Genomic DNA, 18,010 nt, shown 5'->3' with positions numbered 1-18,010 from the left:
GTGTTGCGTTGGCTTTTTTAAGTGCTTTTATTTAGCAATACCATAATATTGTAAATAAATCTGTATAATATAGTAAATAATAACATATATCAACCAACCATTCAAACACTTCTACTTCTCATTAAATTGTTTTTATTATCACAATAAATTTACCCAATTTTTTAACATTAAGATTAAAATAAGATTAATCTATTATGATGCCTCATTTATAATAATAACTAATTCAATATATACGAAAAAAACTTTTCATCTTATAATAATGGTTATTGATTTCTCGTTGCTTTTACTTTCTTACACTTTTTTTAATTTTTTATAAGAGGTTTTGAATCTAAATTTTTTATTTAAAAAATCGGATCATATGTTGTCAGGCTATTAGACTCTTAACTTTTTTACACCTAATTCTTATAAGTTTTATCATTTTATTTTATTCTTTAAATAAAGAAAAAGACCATTTAAATTATTATATGTATTGACTCATCATTGTTTATCTTTTTGGCTTATTCACCTCTTAGCTATTCTACTTTAATTATTCATAGGCATTGCATAAGCCAATGACTAATTTCAAGATTAGATTCTAAAAGACAATGGCAAATTAATGAGACATAATTTTGATCATTTAAAAACTTTCTATTCCATTTCCATTAATTTGATACCTTTTGGATCCCTTTTATGGAAAAAAAAAAAAAAAAAACTCCCTACAATTAGGAATGAATGAGGATGTTTTACTTGTATTCGCCTCCATCCAAATTGTTCATTCATGCAAATAATCCATGACACTAATCATTTTCCGATAGTAAGTTGCATATGTACCAACTGAACTTTGCAGCATTAGTTGCATTAGCGCGCTATATTCCATCTCTAAAATCCAAGAACCAATCCTCAGCTATGTTCATATAATTGTCGCAGACTATATGTCTCGCATGCATGCTTAGAAGCCATCTAAAAACTATATTTACAAATCGGTGTGAGAAGCAAGACAGCCTTCACATGACAAGATTTGATTTATAAGAAAGTGTAATCCTTTACACTATCTTGCACGCAGAAATACTTTTATAACATAGATGTTTGACTATATTACAAAACGTGAACGTGATATTTTGACCTTGGGAGATTAAAAATTGCAGTTGAAGATGGGGGAACCCGCCCGAGAAAGTGGGGCAGGCAGAATGTACAATGCCTACCACCTTCCCTTGTTAACATCTATATATATTTTAACAGTTCAAATTTAAAATTAAGGACAACAGAACAGTACAGCCTTCACAACTCTGGTCAGCGATGTTTGTCTGAATCATCCGTGTAAGATTAAGCTGCAGGTTCTTGTTATCAGCTTAATGTCTCACATCCTCTTAAAAAATTTACCACCTTTCTTTCCCATGCCGATGCCCGCAATACTCGATGGAAGAAGAGACTTCGTATCTGGCCTCCATTTCAACTCTTTAAAAACAGAAAACAAGGTTGAGAGTGAAGGGGAGACTTCACTGTCCTTTATATTCTTACAGGAGACAACTCCAAGACTTTGTAGCTCCTTCCAGGAAAGAATTACAGAGGCCAGACCTTCGGTAGTTAGCAATGAGCATCCTTCTAAGGATAGCAACTCTACCCTCCTGCTAGAAAAGCAAGATCCATAAATCTTTCTATCAACGAAATTTTCCATGCAGATATTCATATCTTAAACATGGTATCTTTGAATTCATCATAATAAATTTTGGGCTGTCGAGCAGCTATACCATAATCATTCTCTACATAACTAAAACATATTGAAAGAAACATTATTCGATAGATGAAACTATAAACATAATTATTCCTATAGCCGTAAGTTGAGCCCATAGCTGTAAGTAGGTATCATTAACCCACCTATCACCATTGCCTAGTGTGACATGGTACGCAATATGCATAAAAGTAAAACGCATGGATCCCATTAGGCAACATTTCAACCTGATTCATGTATATCAACCACATACAAAGATTAAGTATTAATACACAAATGATTGCTAAGAATTTCAGTCTGATTCATGCATATCAAGTTATCAACCATACACAAGTAGAAAATGCGATGAATTCATTTGCCAGAGTAAAAGAACGATTACCTGCAAGTACTAGCCAAGCTGAACATGTCATTATCCAAGCCCCAGCAGTCTTGAAAAACCATCTCCCTGACAGCCCCACACACCATAAAAAGAGCTCGCAGGCTTTTCTTATCCCGTACCTGGCACTTCTGTAAATGTAACCGTTCGAGAGCCTGGCAACAAACCAAGTAATCGTCTGGCCCCGGACTCGGATCAATCCTTTTACACGATTGAAACCTCAAAGTCTTCAAATTCTCAAAGTACGAAAGCCCCGCCAACCATCCACCATCCATCCTATGATCACAAATAGTAAATTCCTCCAACATTTGGCAACACTGCCCGATCGCCTTAATTCCATCAAAACTCCCCTCACACCCATTAAGCTCGAGCTTCACCAACCTCTTACACCCTTGTGCCATTATCGTTAACCCAATATCCGAAACCACGGAACTATAAAACCCATCCACTTTCCCGACCAACCTCAACACTTGCAAATTCGTGCACGCCGCAATACCGCGCAACACATCGTCATTACACTTATGCAACTCCAACTCTTGGAGTGTCGAGCACTCCTCACCTACATTCAACAGCCCCAATTCACTTGTGCCAATCACCGAAAGCTTGCGCAAATTGGGATAACTACTCGCCAACAGTTTTAGCCCCCTATCAATAAGCTTTGCAGGCAACAGACAGTCTTCACATAACTTCCATTTCTTCGAAAACCCGGATTCGATATGCACCGAAACAACTCTGTGGCTCAGCAAAATGGCGGAATTTTGGGGAGTAACCAAACACCCAGGAACCAAATCCACACGAGTGAGATTCGGGAACCGAATCACCAACCGACCCGACTCGATAAACTTCCAATCTAAGAGCTTCACGGAGCGGAAAAGTCTACCTTGGAGGTTAAGCCAGCGCTTGCAAACGAGGGAGTTGGAGTTACGCTGGGAATCAGGGAGTTTGGAGAGGATTTTAAGGAGGATGGGGTCGGGTAGGGAGAGAGTAGGATCGAAATTGGGCAAAGTGGGGGCTAGGGTCTTGGGGGTTTTGGGTGACTTGATGGCGGGGGAAGAAAGGGACTGGACCTGCATGGTCAAGACCACATGCTTGAGAGGCTTCTTGGCGTTCTTGACCCAGAGTTTCGACCAGCTTGGGAACCTCTTCTTCACAGTTTGCGGGCTAGGGACTTCAGGTATTTCCGCCGAGAACGGCATCGTTCCTTTCAGATTTTGAACTCTGTTTCTCCGTCTCTCTGTGGACCTCCTGTGCTTCTAAATCTACATCCCCCAACTCTCTCTCTCTCTCTTAAAACCTTCTCACAGCAACAATTATCTTGCACACTCTTTCTTGCTTGACTTGCTTATGTTCTCTCTCTCTCTCGTGTTTCCTTTTACAGACGAAGATTTTCTGCAGTTCGAAGTTCTCTCTTTCTCTCCCTGTTGCGAAGACGTTTAACGGAATGCTATGGGATTTGAATTCTTCTTCTTCTTTCCCAATCATTCTCACTTCCTTCCCTTTTGTTTTGTGTTTTTTCGTTTTTATTACCTCTGAATTTGAATTTTGGAGGTTATTCGAATTCGACCGCACAAGAGTGACGGCACGGTGTTTTCAAAAGACAGGTCGGATATGCATTACGCATTTTACCAAGGGAGATGCTCTATTTATCAACACATTTTATAAAAGTTTATAAACCGAGCTTTGATCGATGGGCCCGCTAGCGCAGAGTTTTCTTCTTAATTTTTTTTAAATATATTTAAATATTTTTAAAAAATAAAAAATTATATTAATATATTAAAAAATACTTCCTTAATTTAAAATAAATTTTAAAAAAATTAAATACATATACAGTAAAAAATGAGAAGATAAAGTTAAGCAATGTACTAATATTTTCCATTTTATAATATGTTAGATTATGTTTTTTATTTTAAATTATAATTTTTTAAGATTAACAAATATTACGCAACTTCGTAAACTTTATTTTATAAGATTTTGTTTGTTTGTCATGTTTCATTCAATATGAGTGAAACAAGATTATTTAAGCTAATTACTAATTAGTAGAAGTAATGCTATATGTATATATAATTTTACACACAATATTATATATATTAAATATTGACTCAATTTTATCAATTTTTTTCATTCGAATTATAAATTTTAAAATTTTCACTATGTCAATAACTGTCATGTTATCATATATAATTATGTGGATAAAACTATAAATATAGGTAATGTTTTTGATTATCTATAAATATAGATAATGTTTTAGCACCCAAATCTATGTATTAGGTAAGAATACTTCCATTATCTCTCCCTTTCCTCACAAGGCCAAAGTCCATGTTTAATTTTTCTTTTAGGTGGGAACAAAGTTTTGATTTATCAAATTTTTGCCATAAAAAGATCATATGCATGTCACCAAATTCGCATGTTACCGATTTCAAGACCCACCAAGAAGTGGCACAAATGGTAAAGGTTGGTGACATGCCTCGTTTGGTTGGCAAAATTGATAAAAGTGATTTGTTTCATTATTATAATTTTTTTAAATTTTTTAAAAAATATAATAAATAATTTAAATTTTTTAATTATTAAAATAATAATAATATTTTATTTAATTTTTAACTTTCATATAAAGTTACTGTTTAAACGGCACTAATCCTATGTGTTTCATTTTTCATTTTGTTGAGATTTTCTCCCATTTCTCTTTTAATATTGATATTACCGTCAATGATCCCAAAAAAAACCCCATCCGCCCATTGATATTGGTCGTGTGGGCTATATCAGTAATGCACGCGTGCAACATTTTCTTTAAATATATATTCACGGGGGTCCCATCAAAATGACCGTTAGAGAGCCGTTTCGTGATTCAAATTTAAATTCCCTTACGGGCAGAGAGTACCTTGTTGATGCAATTCATGATAAACAATTGAGAATTGCTCTTTTGCAACTCCAATTATATAGCCTCTATTGATGTGACGTGAAAAAACATAAATTTAAAATAAAATGACCTGCGAAAATTTAAAAAAAAAAAATACTGAAATCTTCCCTATTTCAATTTATATTCACGTTTTTATTTATTTTTAATAAATCACGTGACGCTATATAATAATACAATGTTAATAAAACAAAATAAACAGTATAATTATAAGAAAATTGAAACATTTATCTAAACAATTCATGCCAATCACAAAAAAATCTCAAAATTATAAATATATTATTTATTATTCTCTCACCATTCCTTAAGTGTTGTTACGCTAGAATTTTATTACCAAGAAACCTTTGTAAAATGATGATCATAGAGAAATGCAGCTCACTAGCTAAGAGAACTCCGATGTTTTAAAATAGAGTATTTTTTTTAAATACAGAGAAAATTGATCAAAACAAGGATCTAATGGATCTTATACACTTATAGATTAATGTTTACACATGTAAAAAATTAATTAATTATTTCTCTCTTCTCTAAATTATTTAACCCCTTTATAATTTTTTATTTTAAAGTGCAACACATAAACTTTTGTCATCCCCTTTCTAAATTTTGTACGGAATGACATAATTTTTTAAGACCTTCATATTTGAAAGGGCCCATATATTTTTTTTATAAATAATTTGAAATATGACATAATTTTTTTCTATTTTTTATTATATTTTTAATCAATGTCAATTTTAATTTGATTTAAAAGAAAAGATAATGATATAAGATTGTAGATGGGAAGATATTGTAAATATTAAAAAATATAAAAATATTATTGATAATTAGAAAAATTATTTGAAGCAAATAAAAAATATTAAAAAAGTATAATATTTAAATGATATAGAGAAAAAATAGATAAGCTGATGTATAACCTATCATGAAAGTCAGTATGTAAAATAGAAAAAGTAAATTTTATTGATATATTTTAAAAAATAGGATGAATGAACCATTGAGAGTGTTCTAAACTACAATGCTCTCTAAAATTTTTGGATCTGAAACCAAAACAAAAAAAGCTTGGTGTTGAAATTTGTAGTGAAGGATGGGGCATCTTTTTTGGTATTTCAAATTTCCAATGGGCATCGCACTTCTTTTTTTTAAAGAGGAAATGCTCTCCATTGATTAAAACATCTCAAATGAGGGAAATAATACAAAGAGAACAACTTTTCACATCAATAATGTCTTTAGAAACTCATTTAATCCTCTTCTGATATGAGTACTACTAGTGTATTTGATTTTTTAAAAATGATTAAAAATGTTACCTCTAGTGTTTTTGTATATTTTTTTCTTCAACATTAAAAAAAAATAAAAATAAAAAACACACAAGAAATCAATTTGAACTAATGGTAACTTTAAGATGGCAAAATGATGAGATTGAGTAGTAGCGCCCTTAATTTGTTTTTCCAATTTGTATGGATAATTTTTGTTGTTAAATTATTGCAACAAAATGGGAAACCCATGTTGTATAAAGTAGTAATGGTTAAAAAATAATCACTTAAAATGTATCATATGATCATTTACTATTATTAGATAAACAATTCTATTAGGAATAACATAAAAGTTATTATTATGTATAGGTTATAGTCATCCATAGTTTAATCAAGAGTAATGTTAGATACAGTTTTAAGGTTTACAAGTCTCGCTCACTCTCTTAGTCTCATCCAAGAGTCTAATATCTTAGTACTGTTTAAAAATAAAAATAAAAAGAAAGAAAGAATGGTGTTGATTTAGGCTCCTTCCCTTCCACTGTATAACTGTGTTAGCAGGTACTATGCAAAAAGTATGATCTACTATTAATAAAATAATTTTTTTATTTTGATTCTAAATTTTTCTATTTTTTTAATAAAATATATAAGATTTACATATCTTAAAATTATAAGAGAAATACTTTAACTACAAAGTAATTACATAAAAGTAATTTTACAAATTAATATCGTTTGATGTGATTTGTCAGAATATAAAATTATTTTTATTATAAATTAGATTTGACAGATTGCATAAAGTCACGTAAATTTATAAGATTTTTTTTTATGTAATCTCTTTATAGCCGTGTTAATCTTCTATCTTGTTTAATTAATGGCCTAGTTGCAAGTAAACTTCAGGTCCCATAATGCTCCTTCCCTTCAACTGTATAACTGTTTTAGCAGTATAAAAAAGGTAGCGTTTATTATTAATAAAATAATTTTTTTTTTTTTTTTATGTTGATTATAAATTTATCTATTTTTTTAATAAAATACGTAGGATTTACATATTTTAAAATTATAAAAGAAATACTCTAACTACAAAGTAATTATATAAAAGTAATCTTATAAATTGATACGTCTTGATGTGATTTATTAGATTGTAAAATTATTTTTATTATAAAATAAATATAATAAATTATATAAAATCCCATTAATTTATAAAATTATTTTTATATAATAGTCGCCTATATTGTTTAATTAATGCGCTAGTTGCAAGTAAACTTCAGGTCCCATAATGCTTTATTCTGTTTCGTTTCAGCCTTGAGGACTTGGATGTTATGAAATCATCGGGTGGCTAACTGATCTGAAAGTCTTTTTTAAAAGGGGGACGTTGGGACGTCTTTTTGTGCATCAAAAAGTCAAAAATTTTCTCCCCTTTTTAGGTGGTGCGATAAGGTTTTCCTTTCAGCATGCATGCTACTTCTGCTCTACCTTTCTTAAAGTTGTCTAGACAATCTAAAGTTTGTCGAAGATCATTCATTCAGTCACGACTGACGTCAATCTCCTCCTAAATATTCTTGGATTTTTCAAACTACATTTATTGCTAATAATGCCAGTTACAATTTGAGGGTCTACAACCTCAACGTATTCATTTGAAAAAAAATATATAAATTGAGGGATAAATTTTATATTATCTGTATATAAAGTTTTAAATATATTTATAAATAATGAATAATTATTTTTATTAAATCGATTTGATAAAAAGAGTTAGGTTCATAAATTTATTCATAGTATTAGAACCAACTACAGTACAAATGGTAAATGGAGGCCCATACTACTTATCCCGTGACAAGGATTAGAAAAAATACTGACCTGCTCGCAAGAGAAGGTGTTGAAGAATAAATCTTACATTATCTGTGAATAAGGTCTTAGATATATTTATAAGTAATGAACTGGTTTTATGAGATGAGTTAGACTTATGAATTGTTTCAAAAAGTGACATCTGTCACCAAATTTATCCATTTTCTTTAAAAAAAAATGCAAGACTTGTACATCCTAATACTGTAAATATTTTTTTAAATAATAATAATAAATTTTACTATATATGATGTGTTTACATGCCGAATTTATAAATATCATGATCCGTATTTCAAAAAATAACGATGCACATATAATCATTTTAACAACTTTTTATACAATTATGTTTTAGAACGAGAGTATTTTATAAAATGATGTTATTTTTATAAGTTATTTTATCAAAATATCTCTTATTTGAAACAAGGTTGTATAAGAAACTGTAAAACAGATCGCCTATATATTATTTTCCTATTTTTCAAATATCAAACCAGATTACAACCGGATGATATCTTAGTTTGGGTAGTCCTAAGATGAATGTTTATAGTACATAAGTTGATGATAGCGCACAAGTTTATTTTTTATTATCAAGAAAAAATGGTTATAGGGAGCAATCGAAGATAGCCTTCCTACTAAGACGTAACTATAGTAGCACCTAATCCGCTGGAGAGCCAGAACAGAGGCCTAGACAGGATGAGGATGTCAGCACACAAGTTATTAGTAAGTTTATGAATATATTAAAATTACTTCAAGTTTTCCCTATATATAAATCCGTACTTAATCTTGGATTATCATGGCCCATGGGCCACTCTTATGGACATTATTATGAAAGAGATATCCATGATTTTTTTTTCAGAAATGATTTGTGCAGTCGAGAAATGCAGTCGGCGTGCAGTCGGCTGTTAAAAAAAAATTAATACGGGACTTACATGAAAAAAAAAAATTATTTTTATAACTTTTTATAATTCATGTAGGTCCCCTTGAATATAAAATAATTTTTTTATAATTTTTTTTTATTCATTCCGTACAGCCGACTGCACGCCGACTGCATTTCCCGACTGCGTGTAGCAAAGCCCTTTTTTTTTTCCTCTAAATTTGGGACAAAAGCGTTATGATGGTTGAGTATATTATACATTTTTATTTTCTTTGATTGTACGTACATGATCTCTTGCAATGCTGACAAATTATTCTTATTTATTTATTTTTTGATGGTCTATTTTTGTGACAATATAGCAAGTACAAAGATGGAATTTTAAGTTCTAATTAATGACTTTTGTAAAAATATTTATTTAAATTATTATCTGAACTTGAAATGTTTAAATGAAAGATAAATAAATACGCAAAACAGACTCGCATAAATATTTTAAATAAAATTAAATAATTAATAAATATTATAAGACTTTATCTCCTATTTGTTTTTAGATGATGAAGTTGGAATCTTTGATCCGAAAATCTCGATGTAATGTTCCCTTGGTTGTTGCTTTTGTTGTGGTGTCTTTATTGGATGCAAATAATTAAGGGGATACCCGAAGCAAAAAGGGAAGAGTGGGGCAGTATTAGGGGACAAGCAAGAGTAGGCCACAGAGATTGGCAACACCGAAGTTGGATGCCTTTTTCTCACACAAATGGACAAAGCTAGCCGCATATTTTTTATTTTATTTTTTTATTCTAGCAATTATATAATTATATGAGCAAAATATCATACGAAGATCATTTTCAGCCTTACAATTGAATCACTTCAAAACCATTCAACAAAGCTTTGAGAGAGAGAGAGAGATAGACAGACAGAGAGAGGGCTCAAACTGTGTCCTTTCTTGCTACATCTTTGAGTTATCTAATTTAAAGTATTATTATATATAATTATAGAGTGTGTAAATACTGTATAATTATTTTAAAAAGAATAAAATTTATGATTAAAAAAATTAATTTTTTTCATGTGAATTCTGTATTAATTCACTTTTTTTAAATAAATTACACAGCGTTTACACAACTACGACTGTAAATATTATTTTTTTTAAAATAAATAATTTATCTTACAAATTAAGTTTTTCCTATCAAGTAAATGGTGAGTGTGTTTTATATACTTACTTATAAATATAATTTTTTTATTTAATTACCTTAAATTAATATTTACCCACAATTTCTTTCTAATAAACCTAGTAAATTGTATATAAAAATATTTTAATTATAAAGAGAAGAGTAAATTTATAAATTGATATAATTTAATATGATTTTATAAATTTTTAATCTAAATTTTAATTTTAAGGATTTTTTTTTTTTATTTTCACATAAAAGGACGTGACAGATTGACAAGCTTTGATGTAATCCCCTACGAAAGAAAAAGAAAATCAGCAAACACATAGGCGAGTTACCATCATCCAAAGTGCTTCAGTAGTACGTTACTGTGTTATGTAGACTACTTTTCTTAATTAGAAACAAACTTCATTTATTTACTTAATATGAACTTTGTTACATCATTTAATTATAGTTTTTAAAGATTTTACAAGAAGTTGTGTTTTTAAATAATATTCAAGAAAGCATCAAATATGGATAAAGTATAAAAACAATTACATGATAATTTATTTATTTTCATAATTAAAATTAAATGCTAACTAAACAATAATATTAAATATAATTTTAAGATATATAAATTTCTGTCATTTTTTTTAAACGAATAGAGCTTATTGTGAAAAAATTAAATTTTCTTTACATAGATCTCATATGTAAAATAAGGGCTTTGCTAGACGCAGTCTGCAAATGCAGTCGGCTGTACGGAATAAATAAAAAAAAATTATAAAAATATTTTTTTTTCATGGTTGTACAGAATGAATAAAAAAAGTTATAAAAATAATTTTTTTTTTTTCATATAGGTCCCATATTAATTTATTTTTTTCAAAGCGACTGCACGCCGATTGCATTTGCCGACTGCACAAATCATTTCTCATAAAATAATAATTTTACTATTAAGAAATGTAATAAATTTATTTATTTTAATAAAATTCGTCTTTTTTATTTAAAAAAAGTTTAAAACAAAATTATATATTTAGAATAAGGAATTACAGTTACAATTGTGAGTGTACAAATATCGTATAATTATTTAAAAAATATAATAAATAAGAGATTTATATAAAAAATAATTTTTTAATAATAAATATTATTTTTTTAAAAATAATTATATAATATTTTTTACACATATCACAATTATAAATATGATTAATTATTTAAAATTTATTGTCAGAACTGCTCCATGTAAAAATTATTTTCCTTTATCTAATTCATGACAGCCTTTTAACTCGAGATTTGTTTTTAAAAAAAAAAAGGAAAATCCGATACCACGCGTGTCCAAAGCAGGTGGAAGGCCATCCCCGCCAATCGCTCGTGGCAAAACTTGACGCAATAAAGGTGTCGTCGTCAGCTGCGGATCAACGGTACTATGGTGGGCACACGCGCGTGGCTGCAACACTGACTCAGGTAATCCAATCAAGTAAGGTCAGCCCCTTTCGGAAACTGTTAGGTCGTTGCGTCAGTAAAGCCAGGTGCCAACATTTTCTGAAGTACTTTCCCAATACACCTATGTTGTGCCCAAAAAGCATGGAAGTGGAGAGAATCTAGAAAATGTGGAAAAAAGAAATTAATAATACTAAAAACAAAATATACCCATGTCTTTCACATCCTGAAAACCCAGAAAAATAAATGTAATATTTAAATGTAAAAGAAATGATTACACCAAAGCCATTAGGTGAAGCAAAGCACATAGAATAATGGCAGACCGCAAGTTGACAAATTTAGAAGTCATTCTTCTTTTTCTTCTTCTTGTTGTAGAAGAGGTGCCGAGAGGCGTTGTGGCTTTTATGTAGAGAAGACCTCCTATCTGGGATGTGGGATCTCTTTGTTTCCTTATCAGATTTTGGCTCAGCAGATCTGAATTCCTGTATATTCTTTTGTCTGGGGATGATCTAAGCTTCTTCAATGTCTTCGATATCTGTACAGAGAGACCCAGATTGTATTTTGGCTTAGTAGTTACCTTTTTTTTGTACGTTTATGAACTTTCTGGGTTATTCTGCTTTGCGGGTACCTTTTGTTTTGTACTGTGGCTGTGAAGAATCACGGAGCTGGTTCTTTGTGTGGGGCTTGTCCAGAATTTGGAGAATTATGAGCAATCTTTGAGAAGGGGTAGAAGTGGATATGGGTACAAGTTATTGTTCTTATTTTCAATTTTTACGTTTGGATATTTGATTATGATAATTTGTTACTGCTGGGTTTGAAAATTCTCGACTCTGGAATTTGTTGTATTTTAATTGTGTGGATGACCCCTCCCCCCTCTTTGGTTCTAAGTTACCATTTTTTTTTTCCTTAGGGGGTTAAACAGTAGACGTTGATATGAGTAATCGATGCTTATCCACTTTTTCTTCCCCCTCTGCAGACTATCCATTTTCCACATTACTCATATTAATCAGACTTGCTGTTATTGACAACTCTAATGGGGTCTATACTATTTTCTGACTGGGAATTACACTTTTTCAACGGAATTTGATTTGAAGGATTTGGATGATTCACATTGTGTTTTCTGATAGCATTTGAATTGGAGCATTTCGGGATTTTTATGAATCAAGTTCTCAGGCAAGCCAAGGTAAAAAATAGCAGTTTGTTGTTAGGGATTTCTCCATGAACTGAGCGCTTTCTACTGGTGCTAGTTTGCTTAAGTTCGTTTTTTGGACACCAGGTTCTTAGCGGGTGTATTTTGTTCTCACTACTCACTAGATGCAATGCAATCTTATTAAATGTTAAATGATGGTTCGGAACAATATTAAGCTTGAGATAACTGATGTTTTTCTATTTGTGGGAGAGAGACAGTCATAGGACCTTTGATTGAAGTTGTACAATCACGTTAATTGAAGAGTTACTGTATTTGGATGAATAAATTCCAGCAATTTGTTTCAAGTGTGTGCCCAAACTTCGGGTCGGTGCCAATATTTGACGCCGGACAGAATAGGGATTATTCTGCAAGCTAGTTTCAACAGATCCCATCAATATTGTAGAAGGCATTCTTATTAGTTTTATTGGAATACTGTGTATTTGGTTCCATTGCTTGTAGTTGAATTGGTACTAAATTATTTTCTTCTGCTTGTAAATTGATCAGTGCCGTTTATTTAGTTGATTGCAGAAATGGGAACTGAAGTGCAGTCTAAGATGTATCTGCAAGGATATTATTCCTTGAGGGGTCTGAACAACAATGCTGGCAAAGGGGCATGGCTTCTACATCAGGAACAGAAAACAATGAGAAGTGGACGGTACCAGGATATATTCTTGACCAGACCAGACATGGATGGATATGAGGAATATGAGAAGGAATTACTGAGACAAACTATATTGAAGCATGAAACCATATTCAGGAATCAGGTATGCTTTTTTCAAACCTTTTTATTTTATGCTATGAAGCTTGACTTTGATGCTTTTTCAGTAATTTGATGCTCTGTCATCCAGCTCCATGAACTCCATCGTCTTTACAAACTACAAAGGGACTTGATGAAGAATATCAGAGGTATTGAACCACACAAACATCTGATATCAGCTTGGAAGTCGCAATCATCAAATGTTTTTCCATCTGAAGATGACAAAAAGAGGTGGCAAATGCCCACCTTATCCTTGATGGATTCTAGTTATGGTATACCGTCCTCAGATTTGGATAACATTCAAACTCATTGTAATTCTGTGAAAGGGACGACCATGCAATCCAATTGTGGTCATACCCAAAGTGCAGCAAGGTGGAAGGACTGTGAATCTGTGGAACCAAAATCCAGCCAGCTTCAGAGAAGATTTTTTGACCTTGAAATTCCAGCTGATGAATTCATTAACAAAGATGTGGAACAGCAAGGATTTTCTGAAGTCTCAGGCATGCATGGTTATCCTCCTTGCAGGACTAATGAGATTGCTTTTAAGAGGGATGAAAAGTTATCTATTTGCCTTGGGAATAATGCTGATGCTTTGGGTTCCACTATGCATTTGAGGAAAACTTCTCCAATGGATCCAAATGAAACCATCCAGGTGGAGGAGCCATCTGCTTCAGTCATTATTGGCAATAATTACCGCCCCAAAGACAAGATGCAGAGGCAGAATTTATCTGCAAGTGCATATTCAAGCTTCAAATTGTTGGGAAAGGAGTTTTCGCAAAATATGCATAATGAAAGGGATGGAGCAGTTAGCAATCTGCGTTTTGAGAATGAAACTCAGCAACAAGATTGGTTATCTTATCCTTTTGAAGCTGGTAAGGGCTTATTATATACTAATGTTATTTGGAATTTGCTATGTTGTTTTAAACGAGTACAAATATATGCATATATTTGACTTTTAAAGTATATTTCACCTTATTTAGAAGCTTCTTAATTATTTTTCGAATTAGTGAATACTTCTTATAATACCCAGTTTTTTTCTTTTCAACTGATAACAAAAGGAACTAACAGGTTCTCCATATCAATAAGCAAACAGACAAAAAAAAAAAAAAAAAAAAAAAAAAACCACTAATACTGGATAGAACAACAGAAGAAAGGGGACTCTGAATTTTTAATTATTTTTGCCAAATGAAAGTGAATAATAAGGCAAGGAAGAAAACTGAGATACACAAAACTCTGCTGAAAAATGATCAATTATTTTCCCAAGAGAGAGCAAAGGGTTTTTTGCCCATATTCATTTGTAGTTTAGGAAGGTGCTTCAAAATTAATATATCTGGTTAGAAGATAAATCTTCACAAGTTGCATGCTTACGTCTTTACAACTGTAATAATGTGGAAAAGTTAAGTTCAATTTTTCATGCTCTTTTAAGTCTCCAGCCGTGGGAAAGTCATTAAATATATAAAAGAGAACTTTACTTTTAATGGTTTATCTTATTGAGCAAGTTGATTTAATGACAACTAAATGTTCTTTGACTGGAAATTATGTTAAAATGTATGTCATGTTCATTGTCAATTTGATTGAAAAAATTGGATGCATGGGTTGTCCCTTAACTAAAGGGGCACGTCATGTTCCAGGATTATTGAATTTGGACTAATGGTCTATATGTCTCCTATTTCAGGTAAAACTAGAAGGAACAGAAGTTCTTTCTGTGGAGTTTTTCAACCTGAAGATTTTCCTAAGGTTTGTGAATCATCACAAGTTGAAGGTCTGAAAGCTCATGACCCTGCACCATGTTTTCTTTCTGATCAGCATAAGATGCAGCAACATATAAAGAGGACAATTTTTGGTGTAGAAATTGCTGACATAAATAATGATACATCTGTTGTGGCTTCCCATCCACTTGGTCTGGGGACGCCACTAGTTCCTAAATCTGATGTGGCCAACTCTGAGTCATTTCCTATTTCAGCTGGGACAAAACCTCCAGGTAGCTTGAGGCAATTCTTAACATCGACTCATGGAAATACCTCTCTTCAGTCGAGTCCTAACGTAACTGGGGAGTTCCTGAAAGATAATTATTCAAGATCAATTCCAGATTCAAGAGCTGAAGTATCCCACCAAAATGATGTCCACCTTGGTTCCCAGTCAGAGTCCAAGGAATCACAGGGCCGCCTCCCATCAGTTCACCTTGGCTTTCTGAATGATATCAGTGACCGTCATTTTAGTTTTGAACAATTTCAGCAACATGAGCCTCAAGAATACCATAGGGGTTCGGGCTGTATCGTGGATGTGAACTCTGCAAAAGAAATTAAGATGGATGCAGTCTCTCTAAATAATCCATTCAATTGTCAAAAAAGTCATGTGTCAGTTGATTGGCCAAGGAACAGGGAGAATTCACAGGGAGATTGCTCTTGGCTAAGACCAATGCCAAATTCTAATGCCAAATATTCGAGAGAAGGGGGAGGCTCTGATCAGATGAATTTGAGTTCTTGGCAAAACCACTCTCTGCAGGTTGTCGACATAACTGAAATGAGAGAGGGTCTGTCTCAGAGTTTTGTTCAGGACTCCTTGCCAGCAACCCGTGCTGATGATGGTGAGCATGGGAAAATTGAAATAGGTGACTACTCGAGCAATACAAGGATTCTTGGGTTTCCCATTATGGACAAGCCTCATGTACCAAAGGACCTTCCTTATCATAACACCTCTTCACAACATGGTTCTGTTGCTTCTGGCATTGATAATGGAAACCCTGTAAAAGCTGGATTAGTTACAACTGATTTGGCTCATGATCCCATGTCACCCAGATCTGGAGTGCTATGTAAAGTTGAAGATCAAATTGTACCAGAGGGATGGGTTAACCAGAATGCTACTTTAAGACATAAGATTGACTTGAATATTTGTGTAACTGATGAAGACGTTCCATCTACACCCTCTTCTCCAATTGCAACTAAGATAGATTTGGAGGCACGTGTTGGCATTGAGACAGAAAAAGGTGCTGCATCGGTGGAAGGATCTGCAGAAAGCATAACTAGAGAATCTTTTGACTCATTACATGATGAATCCAGGGTGCCTCGTGAGCTCGTGGTGGCAGCAGACACTTTAGTTTCCATCTCGTCATCTCACATGTGTAATCTTCCAGGCCACGCTGCGGAGAATCTTCAAGAACATGCCACTCATCCCCAGTCAGACGCTTCACTCCCCGATTCCCTTTATTGGCTTGCAGATATAATCTCTTCATATAAGGGTGATGTTGAGAATGAGGTTGTAGAAGTTTCAATGTTGAAGGACAGATCCTTTCAAGAGGAGCTTATTCCTGATGGGATGGATTACTTCGAGTTAATGACATTAAATTTGACAGAAAGCAAGGTAGAGAACCACTGTTATAAGCCTCAGATTTTGGAAAACCCAAAAGATGAAAATAAATTGCCAAGAAGGCCTAGGAGAAGTCAAACAAGGAGAGGGAGGCAGCGAAAAGACTTCCAGAGAGATATACTTCCCAGTCTTACATCTCTTTCGAGGAATGAGATGACCGAGGATCTTCAGACAATCGAAGGGTTAATTAAGGCAACTGGTGGCACTTGGCAGTCATGTTTAGGACATAGAAATCCCAGTAAGAGTAGTGGAAGTGGAAGGAGGCGTTCAGGAGTTCCACATCCGTCTCCTACTGAAACTTCAGTATGCCTGCCCCAGGTTCAGCAACCTAGTTGTACAGAGCTGGGATTTGAGGAAAGAAGCCTGGCAGGATGGGGAAAGAGGACAAGGCGTCCCCCACGGCAGAGATGTCTGGTTAATAGTCCTCCTCTTCCTCCAAAATAAGTAGAGAAGAGAGCCCAGGTGATTTTTCTGAAGATAGAGCGGGGCAACTGTAGGAGCTTTTTCTGCTCGCTTTTCTAAGCCATGGGGCATATTGTATCTTACATGTCTTCTCAGTTCTAACTTTCGATAGTGTGAGTGGACTTGCATAATTCCTTATGAATGATTTGCATGGACTGATACTGCTAAACGGAATTCGATTTAGCTGAGCTTTGTAGCATAGATGAAAGTATTGTGAAAGATTGTGGTTGTCTCCCCAAACCCAGTTTTTTAGAGCTGATCTTATATATGATTTTTCTTTTTCACGAGGAATGTTATTTTTATCTAGATTTTGTTATCTTCACACCAATTAATGACATGTTAAAATGATTTTATTTAAACTTCATGAAACTTCTTAAACGCATTGCATAAGTTGATGTGACTGAGAATGACAGACAAGATGAAAAGCAGTAATGTCTTTTATCTTATGAAACATAGCCCATCTCCAGTTTTTATGCCTCAATTTTCCACAGACGATGTACTTTGATGTTATTTTTACACTTAAAAATGGTTTACATGCTTCAGGGACCATGGATGCCATATATACTCAAATTCTCACAAGTCATGCGTCCTCTCACACCTGTTTTTTTGCCACTGCCATGGCCGCCACCCCCCGCCCCCCGGGCCAACATCAACACCACTATATTCCATATTTTTGCTTTCATGGAGCCTCTGATCCCCAAACAGCATCTTTTACTATTGACC

At 33.1% G+C, this 18,010-nt stretch overlaps 2 protein-coding genes across 7 annotated transcripts; one reads left to right on the top strand and one right to left on the bottom strand.

Annotated features, from left to right (window-relative positions):
* Positions 1 to 1,001: 1,001 nt before the first annotated feature.
* On the bottom strand, positions 1,002 to 3,665 carry LOC122307099 (F-box protein At5g07670-like). 3 transcript variants are annotated; one of them, XM_043119729.1, is made up of 2 exons: positions 2,088 to 3,663; positions 1,002 to 1,607 (listed from the first exon to the last, which is right to left on the bottom strand). In XM_043119729.1, the coding sequence occupies exons 1-2, from the start codon at positions 3,278 to 3,280 to the stop codon at positions 1,337 to 1,339; spliced, it is 1,464 nt and encodes a 487-aa protein (XP_042975663.1). In that variant the 5' UTR covers positions 3,281 to 3,663; the 3' UTR covers positions 1,002 to 1,336. The 3 variants fall into 3 exon arrangements, with proteins under 3 accessions (XP_042975663.1, XP_042975664.1, XP_042975665.1); XM_043119730.1 differs by having other exon boundaries at positions 1,002 to 1,604; positions 2,088 to 3,661; XM_043119731.1 differs by lacking the exon at positions 1,002 to 1,607 and adding an exon at positions 1,697 to 1,935 and having other exon boundaries at positions 2,088 to 3,665.
* Positions 3,666 to 11,758: 8,093 nt separating this feature from the next.
* LOC122307098 lies at positions 11,759 to 17,571 on the top strand. 4 transcript variants are annotated; one of them, XM_043119728.1, is made up of 5 exons: positions 11,759 to 12,255; positions 12,490 to 12,696; positions 13,231 to 13,466; positions 13,551 to 14,331; positions 15,135 to 17,571. In XM_043119728.1, exons 3-5 carry the CDS (start codon positions 13,233 to 13,235, stop codon positions 17,267 to 17,269), a joined length of 3,150 nt encoding a protein of 1,049 aa, XP_042975662.1. In that variant the 5' UTR covers positions 11,759 to 12,255; positions 12,490 to 12,696; positions 13,231 to 13,232; the 3' UTR covers positions 17,270 to 17,571. The 4 variants fall into 4 exon arrangements, with proteins under 4 accessions (XP_042975662.1, XP_042975659.1, XP_042975660.1 ...); XM_043119725.1 differs by having other exon boundaries at positions 13,221 to 13,466; XM_043119726.1 differs by lacking the exon at positions 12,490 to 12,696.
* Positions 17,572 to 18,010: the final 439 nt, after the last annotated feature.

The sequence above is a fragment of the Carya illinoinensis genome, chromosome 4, assembly GCF_018687715.1.
Source record: "Carya illinoinensis cultivar Pawnee chromosome 4, C.illinoinensisPawnee_v1, whole genome shotgun sequence".
NCBI classification, from domain to species: Eukaryota; Viridiplantae; Streptophyta; class Magnoliopsida; order Fagales; family Juglandaceae; genus Carya; species Carya illinoinensis.
This window is presented reverse-complemented; position numbering and strand designations above follow the sequence as displayed.